The 16,645-nt window shown below is 42.5% G+C and overlaps 1 protein-coding gene across 7 annotated transcripts in view; it reads right to left on the bottom strand.

Moving 5' to 3' along the window:
- LOC102299315 (serine/threonine-protein kinase WNK2) overlaps positions 1-16,645 on the bottom strand; it is a 40,766-nt gene that overhangs the window by 11,320 nt on the left and 12,801 nt on the right. For 4 of the 7 annotated variants that reach the window (XM_005938952.3, XM_005938955.3, XM_005938956.3 and 1 more), the window contains exons 3-23: positions 15,636-15,808; positions 15,334-15,554; positions 15,070-15,227; positions 13,039-13,127; positions 12,411-12,630; positions 11,223-11,502; positions 11,022-11,137; positions 9,831-10,733; positions 8,076-9,212; positions 6,413-6,598; positions 5,826-6,239; positions 5,116-5,457; positions 4,863-4,906; positions 3,742-3,901; positions 3,534-3,650; positions 2,793-2,963; positions 2,482-2,524; positions 2,054-2,140; positions 828-1,612; positions 365-422; positions 187-260 (exon numbers count right to left, since the gene is read on the bottom strand). In XM_005938952.3, the coding sequence (XP_005939014.1) occupies positions 187-260; positions 365-422; positions 828-1,612; positions 2,054-2,140; positions 2,482-2,524; positions 2,793-2,963; positions 3,534-3,650; positions 3,742-3,901; positions 4,863-4,906; positions 5,116-5,457; positions 5,826-6,239; positions 6,413-6,598; positions 8,076-9,212; positions 9,831-10,733; positions 11,022-11,137; positions 11,223-11,502; positions 12,411-12,630; positions 13,039-13,127; positions 15,070-15,227; positions 15,334-15,554; positions 15,636-15,808 (5,778 nt within the window). The remainder of the gene's footprint in view (positions 1-186; positions 261-364; positions 423-827; positions 1,613-2,053; positions 2,141-2,481; positions 2,525-2,792; positions 2,964-3,533; positions 3,651-3,741; positions 3,902-4,862; positions 4,907-5,115; positions 5,458-5,825; positions 6,240-6,412; positions 6,599-8,075; positions 9,213-9,830; positions 10,734-11,021; positions 11,138-11,222; positions 11,503-12,410; positions 12,631-13,038; positions 13,128-15,069; positions 15,228-15,333; positions 15,555-15,635; positions 15,809-16,645) is intronic. The other 3 variants (XM_042227286.1, XM_005938958.3, XM_005938959.3) reach the window with 3 other exon arrangements.

Below are 16,645 nucleotides of genomic sequence, written 5' to 3'. Positions count from 1 at the left end.
TAATGGGAAACCCATGTTCATAACAAAATTAGGGCCCATAAACAACTAATGCAATATTAAAGCTACAAACACTGGAACTCAGATAAACACTGGCATAAGCCATGACCTGTAATGCAATTTTATTAGGGCAAATGACATTTACATTGAGCTGATTTGCTCACTGAAAGTTTGAAAGCAGGGTCTTACTTGAAAACGGCTTTTGTAGCCATGTGCACCAGAGCTGGCAGGCACATCACTTCTTTTTAAACCCCTGTTAGTACCTAAAAGACCAGTAAGGAGATTTTTGTTTTCAAAACAAAACTATCTGCAAAACATTATGAAGTAACAAAGTGACATGGATATTACCCAAATAAATGTTACCTACCTGGCACTGCAGAGTCACTTAATGTACCCACATCATCTGTGCGCTCAGGAATCTGAGGCTAAGACAGAAAGCGAGAAGAGTGTGTGTTGGACAGGTCACAATGATGTGCATAGTGACAAGTGTTAAAACATGACATACACAGGGCTGGTGCATTAAGGCTAGCTGTTATCCTTTCCTGACCTCAGTGTTGTCTGAGTCAGAACCTGATGTGTTTCTGCTGGCATGCATGTACACAAATATAAGGGAGGTCAGGCTGAATCATTGTTATGAAAGGAGTAACTTAGTTACTCTCGCTTCTTTCGAAACACAGTATTTACCTTGCTCTTTATAGACAATAGTCAAATCAATAACACAGAGCAGAGAATCGATCCACTGTTGCTGCTATTTATATACCATGCAGCTTTTAACCAAAGTCTGGTTGTTCACATTTCTCCCTTTTACTAACAAACACAGTGCATTTTACCAGAGGTTCCCCCTTCTTCTTTGTAAGTGCTCCTTCAGTGCTTTGGCCATCTGAGACTGGAGGGGAGCTGACCCCCTCTGTGCTGGATGCCTGGGTTTCAGATGTAAGGCTCGAGGGCTGGGAAGGAGCATGCTCTTGGTATAACAGGTTTCTCAGCTTCTCATCCAAAGTCTTGATAGTGCGGTCAACAAACTCCACCCTGCGTGGCCCCTCACTGTCTGACTCGCCTGGCCCCACACACTGCTGATGGCTTGAAGACTGGGAGTTCTGATGTGCAGGACTTTGAGGCTGCGAGGTCACAGTCCCAGGCTGCATGGGCGTTGCATAAGGTTGCTGCATGACCACAGACTGAAGGGAAGTCAGCTGAGGAGGAGCTTCTCCAGTAGGGCTGGCCTTCTGGATTGGTTGATTAGTCTGAGATGAAACCAAACCACCAGGTGTTCCTTTCTCAATGCCATTTACATCCAGCGAGACAGGGGGCACAATAGCGCAGCATGGCATATCAGTAACCATAGAAACAGCGGAGATGCAAGGTTCTTCCACAGAAACTGAGCTGCGATGGTTGGCGGCACTAGAACCTAGGGCATGTTTAGTAACACCGGGCTGGGTCTGCTGGATGTGGGCTTTGCTAGTGATTTGGTCCGGAGGCTGGACCGAGGTTTGAGCTGCGGTGGTCAGTGAGGAAGATGAGGACGGGTTTTGGGAGGACAAAGAGGCGACCTGAGTAGGCACTGCAGCTGTGTTGCCGTTGGCCCCGACTGACGATGAGCCAGACTTTTCAGATTCTGGAAAAATAAAGAGATGACAGTTAATTAGCAGGAGAACAGATTGATATGTAAACAGCCAAGGCTAAGAAAGGAGCTAGCTCCTGTGAGTGCCAAAGTGTTACATCATTGTTCGTCTTCCCCCATCAGGCTCTGTCAGTTGGAGTATAAATCCTGCCCTTCATTTTTTTTCTTCTTTTGCCTAAAACCACTGCAGACGCACTCTTATATAACTGACCCCAACGGAAGAACCAACACAGATAGACTCTAATGCATGTGCACTGTCTTCAGTAACAACAGCAGCAGCAGCAGAGAAAAGCAAAGAAAGGAAAGCTGCAGATTTCATTTTCTAGAAAATATACTCCAACTAGTATGTAAAACAACTCTTCATATAAAAGATTCTTTGTTTAACAAGAAGTAAATCAGAAGACATTATAAATTAATAATGGAGTGTGGGCTTACCCTGGGCGTGTGATGTATTCTCTTTGTCGTGCATGGGAGTCTCAGCCACGGGGCAGATTATAAACCAACGCTTACCAGTGTGCAGGACTGTGAAGGGCAAACAGAAAAACTCAAGCATCCACATCTATATTCCCAGAATTTAAAAATCACACCATTACAGATCATTTTCAGCACAACTGCATTCAATTCAATTCAATTTTATTTATATAGCACCAAATCAGAACGATGGTAGCCTCAAGGCATTCCAGACGATTATGCTTTCAACAATAGCACCCTGTATAATTTGTCATTTATGATAAAATTAAGTATGACTGAAAAGGCATTCATAACAAACAGTAACAAAGTGCAAAGTATATAATCAAATGAGCCTTGTTCAAAGTGACATCATAATATTAACAGATGAGATGCTGGCTGGTAAAAAGCCTTACCATTTTGTTGGTACACTAGCTGTGGGGTGCTGGGAGATGAAGCCTTTAAAGGAAAAGAAAGATTACCAACCAGTGCTAAAGCATGTGCATCAGTCTAATGTACATTTAAAAGGCTTCCCCTAAAGAGCTAAAAAAGCTGAACCTCAGAATAAATTCAGTTAGATCAAAATGTAGCATCAGCAAGGCTGGTATTTTTGGCAGCAGTGCAAAGTCATCTTGAGAGTGCTGCCTGGATGATGCATCTGAGGCGGAGGCACTCGTAGACAGATTGCACCATTTCATCTATTAACTGTCAACAGTGCGTTTCTCACCTCTGTTCCCAGTGTGCCAGGTCCTTCACTCTGTTTGGGGCTGCCTCCCTGGTCGGAGTTCCTCTCACCCTCAGTGTCCTCACTCAGCATGTCCTCAGCCTTGTCTACGATGTCCTTCAGCTGCTCAATGAAGACCTCTTTTTCTAAAGGTAGAATAAAATCGTTCTCCACCTGAAAAAAACAAAACAAAAACACAGTGCAACATTAAAGGTTTTAGCTTAACAAGCAATGCTTAAAGTAAAGTGTTTATGACTGTGCTGGGAACAAGAGACGTAAAAGTACATTCAGAAGGCAAACATGAGAAACAAAATAAATAATTTATAGCCTTCTGATACATTAACCTAATGTCATTTTATGCCAAGATCAAATATTATCTGCAGTGTATTATTATTGTATGATATAAGAAAATTCAATGACTACAACGACTATTTCATTTTGCTTTTACATTTTGAAGTATTTTTGCTAGCAGTAGCATTCACAAGTAGATATTCACCTTCTACTATTTTTTTACATTATAAATTAGTAGGCATTATGTTAATGTACTGCTTATGCATCTGTTCCCATATCTATCCATCTGTAAATATGCCCAATATGAATGACCTAGGAAAAGGGAAAGAGACAAAACAACAGATTTTTGCTGCATTGCAGGTGAGGACAGCAAACAGTCCATGAACAGCTTGCAAAACACTTCAAAAGCCCTTTGCATTAACTCAGCTGACTTCGCCTTCACCTCCAACATACCATGTATGTAGCAATCTCTTCTGGTGCATCTCCATCCAGGTCAAATTTGAAAGTGACCATTTTATGGTTATGAGTCTCCAGCTGACACTCGACCATTTTATCCCCAGTGTTACACACCTGCAACAGGAGCAAATGCAATAAAATTATTGTCTTATGTTACATTTTTTTGAGAAGCGCTTAAGGAAAAGTCTTTCTTTTGGTTACCCACATTCAGCATGCTAAGCTTTGGTCTGCTGAGCTTTTCTTGCCGAGAACGAGTGCGTGAGGACCTGCGGTGGTGTTTGCGGACTTTCCCATCGCATCTACCTCCATGTGTCCCTTCATAACCATCACTCATCTCCTTTCCTGACGTGGCATCGGAGTTGACACTGGTTTGGGGAAAGACAGGCAGTTATACAAATCCATATTCACTAAAAACCACTATTAATCAATAAAAGCCGAATACCCAGCACTTCTTTTTACTCTAGTACTCAACACATAACAACCTTCAAAACAACAAGTATGCACACCCTGTCCAAACCTGTCTAACCAGTATGTCCACACAAATGTAGGGGGGCTGACAAAGACAGATTCAGTTGATAAGATGTGTGATAGACAATCACGAATAACCTACTTCAATCTGAAAATACAAGAGCTCTATTACCACAGAGCCTTCTGTTTGCAACTGAAATCTTGTATTGAGAATATTGTACTGGTCTTTGCCTCCTCTTGTGTTTTTAAAACTCGGTGAAAAGGTTTTGTGAAGTTTATCACAGCTATGGAATGCCTGCAGGATTTAAAATGTCTGATACATGATATCTGTTATGCAAGTACTATTAAAATGCTTTCATTCATGTCACTATGACCAGCAAGAGTGATATGAGTGTTCAGATATGTTTATCTGTCTCCTGGTAAACTGGCAGTGTTGACCAAACACAATGTTGCACTCCATCTACACACAAAGTTAGGGTGGTCAACAAGGTTTACAGGACAACAAATAAAATAAGAAGTAGTAGTAAATGACAACTTTAAGACAAAAAAATAGTTGCTAGTTGTTCCATTATTTATACTTATCAGGTCAGTTATCTATACCTCATGAAAAATTGTTTATGCCGCATTAAAATGAAAACAAAACAGAAGCAATGTTGCCAACCTGTGCAGGTTCTTGCCAGGCATCATTGTTCATCATCATTCTTTTAATTTTTTGGTAGAGATTCTGTACAACAACAGTGAGAGGTGTACCACCTACCCTGAGGGTGCAGGAGGCCGGGCACAATTGCACATGTGCAAAATACACATTGTTGAGAACCTGCAACTAGCAAATATGGCTGAGAAGAAATAAGCTAGTACCTGTCATAGCTCTGTCCTCCTGTGTGTTTCTCTGCAGCTTGGTCCTAACGACAACAAAAGTCAGCGTTAAACAAGAAGAGAAAAATAATGGGATAACGGTGAATATGAAATCCTTTACTTTCTATTTTATGTCTTGAAAAGACGCACAGGGATGCCTCACGGCACTATGCCGGTATTGCTGTTAACCAAACTAACAGGGAGAAATAATTAGTGAGAACTTGAAGTGTTCAAGTAAATGTAAATGAGACCATACCTCCATGTTAATCTCTGATGGACCCTGACCTGCAGCTCCTGTGACATTACTCAGTTGCTTCTGCTGAGTCCAACAGGAACTGGCAGACCCAGATGATGCTCTCTGGGAGTCTGCAGACTGCAGCACAGGAATTTGGCTTTGAACCTGACTCTGGGGCTGGGCCTGTGGGGGGAGCTGGCATGGGCTCACACTGTCCAGCTGGGCAGCTGCAGAGGCTGTTCCCAGTTCTGCCCCATTCTGCACATGTGAAGAAAAGACTGTAGCTTGTTTGAGCTGAGATGGCTGGACTGACTGAGCACAGGGAACAGGCTCGGGATGGCTAACCTGGGACTGCTGAGAAGCCTGCAATGACATACAAACAAGAAGACACATAATTATCATCCTTAAATAACTTATTTCAGATATTCGGCGACAGAGTTTCTTTCACATAATCCATGTATGAACTACATATCTAGATTTTAGCATTGTTTCATATGCAATATTTGATTAAATTATGTGAAAAACATAAACGTTTATTATGTTCACCATACCTACTCCAAAAAAGTATATTTTTGACACAAAGAATATGTAAAAACAACCCAAGACAATCACAATCTTAGGTTTCATCCCCTTGAGTAAAAACCACCTTTAACAAACACACACAAATGCTCAAATTCCAGTTCACACCTTCTTGGTAAACATCTGTGCTCCACTGCAGTGGTCATAATTACCTGTATTAGTGGCTGACTGCTGCCAATTGTGGAAGGGTGTGTGTTCTGGCACCGGGCAGTGTGTGTGTGTGTGGGGTGGGTGGTTAGGGCTGATATAAATGCAGGTGATGCATGAGAAACCTCAGATCTAGCAGTGTGTTGTGGTTGTGGGGATGTGGGCTCTATCTTACTCAGTGCATGTGACGGGGACGGTATGAGGGATAGTGAGATGGGTGAAACTAATGTGTTTTCAATGTGCAGAGGAGAAATGGGAGAGACAGAAGGAGTCGCAGGGACAGTATGCCCAGGAGAAAGGAAGATGTGATTAAGAGAGGTTGAGGCTGAAGGGGGAGGAGCAGTGCAAGAGTGAGGTAAGGAAGATTCAGAATCAGTCACAGCTGCCATCACCTGGACTGTGGGATACTGTGAAGGAAACTAAAAGAAAAAGGAAAAAAAGGAAGAAACATTAAAAAGTCAAATAATCTAGAAAAACAAAACGTCTCTTGTGTGCAGGATGCAGGATGATGCATCAAAAGAACTTGCTTCAAGCCTATAAAAAAGAGAGTATCATGGAGGTAAGATTAGCAGTGATAACAGACTGACAATACCTGTGGTTGGTGTGATGGTGACAGTGAAGCAGAAATCTGCAGAGGCTGGAGTTGCTGTTGGTGAGCAGTTGACTGCTGAGCAGAGAGTGCCTGTGCTGGCCCACTGGAAGCTGGCTGGCTGACATTCTGCCCATGGCCCTGTCCACCCTGTCCAAGCTGTGAAATGCTCTGACCAGCAGAGATATTCTAAAGAACAAAAAAGACAAGAGACAAAAAAAGAGGGACTTTAATGATGGCAGAGACGTATCCCTCACTTTGAAAATCTACACTTCCTTCCATTGACCCAGATTAGAATAGCTCACATTTTCCATTCTCTCCCTATTAATGCATTCAGTCTGAATCTTCCACCTCAGTGAACATTTGTACCACAAAACAGCAAGAGCAAGCCTTAGAAGGCTAACTGATACAGAGATGAAAACAACTGTTATTGTTTCATTATGGTTTCCATTATCTCTCTGTTGGCTGATGTCTGAGGAAACTCCTGTTTGTTGGCCTTTTCATTTCTTCATTCACCTACTGTCCAGAAACACAGATGTTTCCAATCCTATTGACCCAATCAAAACTTGCCATTTTAATATAAAGAGTATCAAATTTACACTGTAATAAATAAAAATGTCAACTTCTTTCATCATTTAAAGTCTCTCCCACACAGAGCATCACTGTTGAGACAACTTAATGCTGAATCACTCCTCCTGCTCCACAGTTATAGCACTGAATGACCACAAGATGCAGAACAAAAGGATGAAACAAGCAAACCTTTGGGTGCAAAATGTTATGAATTAGAATGTGATTTTTTAAATTATGACCAAAAGTCTAATCTGACTATTTCCCTCATGAAGTTTCAATTTATTCAACATAGTTTCACTTCATATGTTTTCCCTGGTAATCAATATCCCACCAGCAGCTGCTCACTGTTTGAGCCACTCCATTAATGTAGCATACAATTAGGGAAAAAAACGGACTTACTCTTACTCTATGTTAAATTAAATTTCGGAAAACCTCTCAGATACATTAAAAGAATGGAGAAAAGACTGTAAAGACCCTGAGACTGGCCAAGGACTGGTGAATGTCAGAACCACTGTCCAGGATGAGTACATCAAGAAGATGACCATGTGCTTAGTGAATACCTCAACAGAAACCTGAGAAAGAAGAGGAGCAAGAAGAAGAACCGTCATGGAAGGACAGGCCCCTGTACGGTATGTACCAACGGCAGACAAAGGAAGTGGCTGACATCCAGAAATCCTATCAGTGGCTGAACTCAAGAAGATGTGAGGGTGATCAGAAATTCAAAACCGGGGCACTATGTTGGTAAATGGTAAATGTCCTGTATTTGTATAGCGTTTTACTTAGTCCCTAAGGACCCCAAAGCGCTTTACACTACATTCAGTCATTCACACACACATTCACACACTGGTGATGGTAAGCTACATTGTAGCCACAGCTGCCCTGGGGCGCACTGACAGAGGTGAGGCTACCGGGCACTGGCGCCACCGGGCCCTCTGACCACCACCAGTAGGCAACGGGTGAAGTGTCTTGCCCAAGGACACAACGACCAAGGCTCGAACTGGTTACAAGACGAACTGCCAACTCTTGAGCCACGATCGCCCCTATATGTTACCTTCATATAGTTATTATACAGTAACCATCTACACTATATGCTCACCTGTTGGGTGGTATGTTCAGCCTGGCCTTGCTGAGAAGAGGTTGAAATGCTCTGAGAAGTCAGTACCTGGTTAGCTGCTATGTAAGTCTGTGGACAGACTGATTGGGCAGGCAGGTACTGACTTTGACCCAGAGCTGTTTGTTGAAGTGCAGAATGTGCATAGCTCTGAGAGGCAGCATCATGTGGACCTGCAGCTGAGTAACTCTGATGTTTGGCTGGAACCTGCAGAACTTGAGTTGCGGTGGTTTGGGGCTGAGACTGGGATACATCCTGACTCTGTTGTGGAACTGCTGTTTGGATAGTTTTTTGACTGTGCTGCTGGACATTTGGAGTGTGCACTTGTTGCTGTGTCGAACAGTGAAGACTTTGTGATTGTTGGGTTGGATGTTGTGCCATTTGCTGGTGCATGGCATACACAGTTTCTTGGCCATGCTGGAGTTGAGACTGAACACAGGCCTTCCCAGCATTTTGCTGTGCATTTTGTGACTGTTGGTGCTCTTGTTGAATGGATATTTGCTGACTGTAAAGTGCTGGTGTGGCAGAGTTTTGACTATGTTGCTGATTGGGCAGTTTGACTGTGGTTTGGGCCTGCTGCAGTGTGCTGGAAGCTTGTACTGGTTGACCCTGAACTGTGGGTGCCATAGATGGGGCTGCAGATGCACTAGGACAATTTTCAGTTGGCTGCTGTGCTGGCAGAGTGGTTGCTGCAGTTGGCTGCTGAACTGATCCTGATGCAGACTGAGCCTGTTGTAAAGGTGGGGCCACAGAGTTCTGAGATGTTTGCTGCACTTGTAAGGGAAAAGTCAAAGAGTTCGCTGCAGTTACTTGCTGCTGTTGCTGGACTGGTGCTTGGTAGCTTTGTACAACATGTTGTGGCACAGCTGATGGTACAATACTTGCTGCAACTTGAGCCTGTTGCACATTTGGCGGTGAGTAGCTACCAGCACTGGTCGCATGTTGGATGTTGACTGAACATAGACTGGCTGGAGCTGGTGTTGGTGCACAAGGCTGAGGAGCATACAAAGTAGCAGGATAGCTGTGTCCAGGCTGGAGGTACTGTGGTGGTGCATGCACTGTGGAGCTGGAAGAGGACAGACCTTGGACAGATTGTTGAGTCTGGTAACCTGCAGAACTGGCCTAAGGATCAAATGAGATATTTTTAAGTTAGTATCTGTTGGGAATGAATTTTCTATTCAATGATCAAATCTAACAAAAGCTTATACGTGTGCCAGTTACATTAATTCATGATGGGTGAAAATATAATGAGAGGATGAGGGATAAAAATAAGTTCATGAAACACGTTTTAACAATGAGGTCTTGACAGGTGTGAGCTAAAATGAGAGCGCAAGGGAGAAAAAGTGGGAGAGAAAGAGGATGTAAATCAGACAGCTGCCTCTTCCCCTTTGGTTAGAGGATATCTTTCAGTGTCAAGCTCAACAGCTGTTGCATCTGGACAGTCAAGCAGAGAAGGAAAGGTTAAAATCTGGATCAGTAGTTAAAGGCATTGGTTAAGGTTGATCGGAAGGAAATGTAATATGTTAGAGGTTGCACCATTGTTCTCCGTCAGCAGCAAGCTTATGATTTCTAAGAAGACAGTTAGCTCTAGAGGCCTATGAGGGCAGCAAGACTCAGTGGGCAGTTAATCAGACCAGCTCCATGCAGAATAATGCAGAACCATCTACAAGCTGGGAAAATGTGTTAAGCAGGTTTTGGCCCCATCATAGGACGCGAAAACAACTTTTTCTTGTGACCTACCACTCCTACAGCCCTGGTAACTTGCTGCTCTCTGGCACAGCATCTGTCTTCACACTCCTGGAGAGGTTCGTGGTCCCCAACAAGACTGCTAATCTGGAACTGACTCTTTAGGCTGCAGTCTCCATCACTCCCGGTTGGACTGAGAGCAGCTGAAGAGTACAGTGATGAGGCTTGGGCAGGTGTGGGGGGACAAGGGGCTGCTTTGCGACTGATTATATTAAAGAGGGACTGCTGCAGCTGTGAGAAATTGGAATAATCACTTGAAGCCTTCAGCAGTCCATAGCCAGGAGTGCTCATCATTCCACCAGGTGATGGGTGGTGTCTAAAGTCACATGGACATTGGTGCGTTGGCATGACAACAGAATGACAGTGGTGCCTCCAATCTTGTGACCTCAAATGAAGCATAGAAATACATGCCTGGCACGCAGAGCCCCTGTGCATCGCAATATGGTGGTTGTGATGAGAGGTCAGACTCAGAAGACTACTAAGGTCAGAGTGCCTTCGTTCAGTTGGCACAGGAAGTGATAATGTCTCTGATGGCGATCTGATGTTGATATCACTAAGTCGGCGGTGGTCAGTAGGTGAAGAGACGGGGGAGACTTTGATTACTGGCATAGCACTCTGTGGGGAAAACCCTCCATAAGACTCTGAGTGCAGCTCAGCAGAGCTGAGTTCTGACTGTTCTGGTACCGTTGGGTTGGGACTGACTGATCTCTTAGACTGAATGAGGGCATGCAGTCGAGCAATGTGGTTTGCCCTTTGAATGTCAATAACAGGGGCACTTCCCCTCCGGCCTTCAGCTCCCAATCGAGCCCTGAGCTCTGGGCTCAGCGTTGCCTCCCACACTTCACCCCGTTCGCAGTAATGGGGTCGATCTGTCAGAAAATGGCTACTGCTCGGGCACTGATTGAGGAACAACCCAAAAGCAAAACATATGTTACTCAAAATAAACAGGGCATAACAAAAAGAATATGATGATGTGGTGAGGACAAACAAACTTGTTCACAAAGACAAATGACTGTATGAAAAATACATGGGCAACTCTTAAATGTGTGAATAAAGCATGTGTGTGGGTGTTTGTGTGTTCAGTTTCAAGGTCAAGTGCGTGTTTGCTAGTTCTAAATAGTCTATGTTTTTAAATAAAACTGAATGCACATGGTCCACCAGGGTGTGTAAGCTCCTGATACAGACCTGCTGTGTTGCCATAGTAATAGGCTCGAGCAGGGACTGGTAGAGGACACTGTGCTGGCTGCTGTGGGAGTCCGAGTACACTGTGGAGCCCATGCCACTGTCAAGTGTGCTGTCTGCTGCAGAGACACATAAATCATCCACTCGTAAAAAAGTCAAAGATTAGGCTTGTGCTTCGGGGTAGATGAGAACAGAATCTCTTACATGTTACTGAGGTGGCACTGGCTGTGAGGGTATGCAGCCTGTTGTACTGGTCTGCCTCTGGCTCTTCTGGTTCCAGCACAAGGGGCTGCCCTACATGTGGCACCCCAGCAGAGATGCCCTGAGATGGTGTCATCTGGGTGCTGTGTCCTCCTTCACCCTGATTCTCTGCAGCCGCTGCAGACACTGTGCGCTCTCGTCTCCATTTGATCAGTGCCACACGGTCCCTGATCGACTTTCCCACGGTTTTAGCATCGCTCTCATGGAAGAAGCCAGACTCCACCTGACAGAGAAAAGGGAAGAGCATGACTTCCAGGATATTTTTAGCAGTGAGCCATGTGAGAGAAGAGAGGGTGCATATAAAAAGGGGAGTGCACGAGGCAAAAAGAAGGAGCAAGAAAAGGAAGGAAGAGAAAATCTATTTTAAGGGGATCAGAGCAGTGGGGAAACGTTTCCTTTGTCTGCTGCTTGGCTCACTCTTCACAACAGAACTGTCTGGTCTGTTACATCAAAACGTCCGTCTTTCGCTCCAGTGTTTACATGTGATGTACAAACAAATACAAAAATGTTGTGCTATGTACTGCACTGTTTCGAAGGAAGTTTCATCAGGAAAATTTCTCCACGTTATTCTCGCTAAAGGTATGACATCTGCAGTTTTACTGTGTGCTACCCTTATTTTCCTCTCAAAACCTGTCTTCGGCTAAAGAAAGGCTTACAATGACAATGTTTACATTCCCTACCTGAAGATAACCCAATACACTTTCTACAATACCCCTATTAGGGCACTTTTTCTATGGTGTAAAAGAATGTTAGACAAGTGACAAAACAAGAGTTTGAGTAATGAAAATCATAGCTCCCACAATGAGAACTGTCCATTTTTTTCTGGATCTTGTTTTTATTGCTGGGCCTGTGGAAACCTTATCTGATTGCGTTCACTTGAGAAAACTATGTAAACAAAAAGAAAAGAATAGTACTATATTCCTGGAAGTTATCAATCTTAGCAATCTGCACTATATAAAACCAAACACTAGAAGACAATAAGCCTCTAAGAAATGCAAAGCATAAAAGTGTGGTGTCAAAAAAAATAAAACGACAAAGAAATAGAAACCATTTCTAGTACTCAACATTCAGATTTAACATTTCCATGTATGAAAAGAATTCTGTAATGTATAGCTAAAACCATTTACTCACCATTTCTTGTGCGACAACCTCAGGGACCTCCTTCTCCAGGTCAAATGTAAACTCAATGGCCCCACTCTCCTTGTATTTCCCTTTTAACTTCTTGGGGTCCTCCACCCACAGTTTGAGAGCTATTGAGGACTTTTTCCCATCATCCTCCTCAGCTAGCTCCACCCTCACACCTGTGTCCTCGGCAAAAAAAGCGTGATTCAACAGATCTTTGATCGTGTACCTGGAAGCAGAAAAAGAAAAGCTCTGACTCCAGTGGAAAGATGTTCAAGATACAGTAAAGTTAACAGTGACACAGAGCCATTCATGGTCACATATTACTTGTGCTTCCTAGATCACCAATCACTGAACCTAATCATGATTCATTAAAAAAAAAATAAATAAATAAACAAACAAAAAAAGCCACAAGAAACTAATTAAACGTTATTTGCCCCAATGTACACGAACTAATTATGTAACAGAATTGAAAGACACCCCGCAGATATGGATAGAAACTGCAGTGCTGCTGAGAGCCCAGCTGTCAGTGCCACAGCAATGAAACGGGGGAGGTGAGACAAGGCATGAAAGACGAGAGGGCACCTTGTGGGCCCTGTTGGCTGGACGCTGGACATCGCCGGGCACAGTCACTCACCGTTCCTCTTTCTTTTGGCAGATGCACTCTCCAATGATCTCCTTGATTTCAGGATCCATGACCTTGTTGTAGCTGGCTGGCTTTACTCCCTGAGCAAAGGGAAATATAAGCAAAACATTGTGGATATGTCATGAAAGGATGTCATGTTGATGAGAAAACATAACAAAAGAGAAAAAAAATGAACACATGAATGGAAATTTCTTTTTTGTGATGCTCCACCCAAATCTTATCTTCTAAGTATCACACACTCGCTCTCTGAAAAGAGAGCCGAAAGTACCACAGCAGTGGTCAGTTTGAATTCATGTCAGGTTCCACAAAGCATAAAAACATCCAAAGGAAGCCTCACAAAAACTCCGGCAGCATAGTAAATTTCTTAAAAGTACAGCTCAAAGCACAAAAACCAACTCGTTCTCATACAAAGGCTTTCAAAGTTCCAATTTACACATGTTAGAGCAGCCAGATGTTGTTTTGTAAACTACTATTACAGTCAGTTGGTCTAAATTCGGCTGTTTTGACTGTGCAGAGGGTCCTGAGTTGTCACAGCTGGTGTGGTTTAACAATAGATTTGATGCCCAATAGATTTTGAGCAGTTCTTCTAAAAATGGATGAATTCTGTCTTTTCTTAACATAACACTTCTATTTAGTTTCTTACAGGTATAATCTACCCAGTTATTTTTTTAATTGTGCAGCCAGACTATATAAAACGTGTGATATAATTAATTGGAGAAAATAAAGTTTCTGCATCAAAATAAACTAGATGTAAAGTATATGCATATATCTGGATTAATATTCCACCAATTATTCAGCTGGATGTTGTATCTCTTCAGGGAGTACACACAATGTATAATGCTATTAGGGTTTCTCTTTGATCAGCCTTCTATTAACATCCCACTGTGGAAGGCACATTCATATGAATACAATGCAAAAAATAGCAACTATAGAGAGCTGCACTGATGCTCCCTAACCATTAATATAGGTTGAGAGATTTCTTTAACAGCTACTAACAGGTGAAAGAGTCTATTTTTTTTTTCAGGTCCAACCCTGCCAAGTTTTAAAAGTGAAAAAACAAAACAATCAGTATTCAAAGCACTATGCTTTGCTAGCAAAGGAAGATGTACAGAAATACAGCCTTTAGGCTTCATCCAGAAAACAAAAGAAACTTGGACCCCCTGAGTGACACCATATGGCTGATTAGACTCTTCAACCAAGAAATTCAACACTGAGGAATCATCTACCTGAAAATGGTGCTGATTTTGTACTCTGAGAAATTCTCTGGACTTATTATCTGAAATGGCAAAATAAACATCCCAACCTTGCTATGCCATGTTCACAAAGCATGACACTGAATTATTAATACATTAAAGAAGTCACTTTCTTGCTGAACATTTTAGAAACCAAGTTTTACAGAGAAAACTTGGTAAATGAATATATGGAAAAGTCTTAGTATATGAAACTATCAACTTCTTAATTTTAATAAACAGTGCATTTATCACCTTAAAGGTTTTGCATTTAATACTGGTGACAGTTGATGAGCAATTAGTTCAGCCTCTTTTTGCCTGTATATCATCTTTTATTCCAAGCATATTGTCATTATGGTTCATCATATTTCTATTAGGGCTACTTAACATTCATTCATTAATGTTTAAATACTGGACAGATCTCTAGGTTTCTGTTAAAATCCCTGAGTGTAAGCCCATTTTCGACAAGCCATTACCTTAATCTTAATTTAACATTAAATATTTAGAAGTTCAATTTGTATGCATAATTAGAGCTCTGAGAAATTTTGACCAAAGTATGTTTTCCATGAACAGGTGATTTTGGTGGAAACATATTAATGTAAATGTAAAACACCATGCTGTGTGACCAGTTCCAGTGTACTGCATAACTGTAGCATCCCTGGTTTGATTCCAGCTGAAGATCTTTGTTGCATGCTATAAGCCCTCTCTGCCCCTCTCCCTCTCCTTCACAGTCAGGCATCCAAAATAAATGCAAGAATTAAAAAAAAAAAAATAATTGCACAGCATGACTCACACTGGTAACTTTGCGGTAGATTTGAGCAGCATTCTGACACTCAGAATAGGGATATTCAGAGGTGGCCATTTCTAGCATACACATGCCAAAGGCATAGACATCCACAGCCTCGTCATAGTGTTCCTCATACATCTCTGGGGCCATGAACTCTGGAGTGCCTGCAGGAGCAGATGGAGAGAACAAGAGAGCCCAGTTGACAAATGACTAATACTTCTTACTGTAAAAACCACAAATCTGTCAAGTCACATGTTAAAAGTCTCCTACCTATGACACTCTTAGCAAAAGAAGCTGCCTTGAGTGTTGCCAGACCTAAATCCCCTATCTTTACTGAACCTGTAGGTCCAGTAATAAAGATGTTGTCACATTTAAGATCTCTGTGGATGATGGGAGGCGTCCTGGTGTGGAGAAAGTGGAGGCCTTTAAGGATCTGTCTACACCAGCTCCTTAACACTTTGGGCTTCATTACCTTGAAACGCTTTAGATAGCTGCATGAAGGAAAGGGAAACCTATTAGACCATAATTAAATGAGCAGCAAATTAAAAACAACTGCCTACATCCATACTCACGTTTTTAGCGTTCCTGACGTCATGAGCTCTGTTACTAAAACAATGCACTTCTTTCCTTTAAGCGGTGACTCCCAGAAGTCGTAGAAACGGACAATGTTGGGATGCTGGAGGCCTTTCAACATTTCTGCTTCCTCTTTAAAGCGCTGACGTTCCATTTTAGAAAGCTTACGATCCTAGAGGAAACAACAGATGAAGAAATGATGACTATCAAGCCCCTAAAATAACTGTAAAACATATTTGCTTCACAAAAACTACCAGATGGAAGAGCATCCCATCATTCCTCCACATTTTAAATTCATGCTTCTAGTATGCTTTTGATAGTGGGAAATACGGAGTAGTTGAGGTGGAGGTTAGTGTCAGTCTCTGAGACATATACACATCTCTAATTAGACCATATGTGCGTCAAAGCCGATGACTGTCACAAGTGTACGTGTGTGGGAACATTCAGATGAGTGTCTTTTTCAATCAGTAAGAACATTCTGCGAAATCTTTTGTTTGCAAATACATTTTTAGATGTAATATGATCAGATGTGACCTCTTACTTGCTAGCTTTGATTTGTCCAGGAACACTGAGGACGTGTAAAGAGAAAGAGGGGTGACAAAGCACAGCCGGTCCTGGGAGAATGAACCAAGGCATTAACATCGTCACACCCTCAAAATGCTATGGCTAAAGGTTATGTGTCATCGATCTCTGCCATCTTTCACTCGCTTTCTCACTCTCTCACCCTCTTAGTCCCCTCCCCCCACATCTGCAATCTATCTCCTTTTCTGCACCCCGACCACTCCCTTTTTCATCCCCGAGATCCCCCACAAACACAAAAAGCATCTTCTGTAGCTACTCTCTCACCATTTCTCAGTTCCTAGTCTGGCAGCACCATGCTGTATCTAGTGCAAGGTTGTGGTTTCTTTCCTGTGATTTTTTTTCTTGTCTTCTTTTTTTTTACTGCCACTACATCAACGACTTATATAACACACATACACACAGTGAGCTGTGTCTAGCAGCAAGACCC

Source organism: Haplochromis burtoni, unplaced genomic scaffold, assembly GCF_018398535.1.
Source record: "Haplochromis burtoni strain Fernald_Lab_line unplaced genomic scaffold, NCSU_Asbu1 Contig_252, whole genome shotgun sequence".
NCBI classification, from domain to species: domain Eukaryota; kingdom Metazoa; phylum Chordata; class Actinopteri; order Cichliformes; family Cichlidae; genus Haplochromis; species Haplochromis burtoni.
This window is presented reverse-complemented; position numbering and strand designations above follow the sequence as displayed.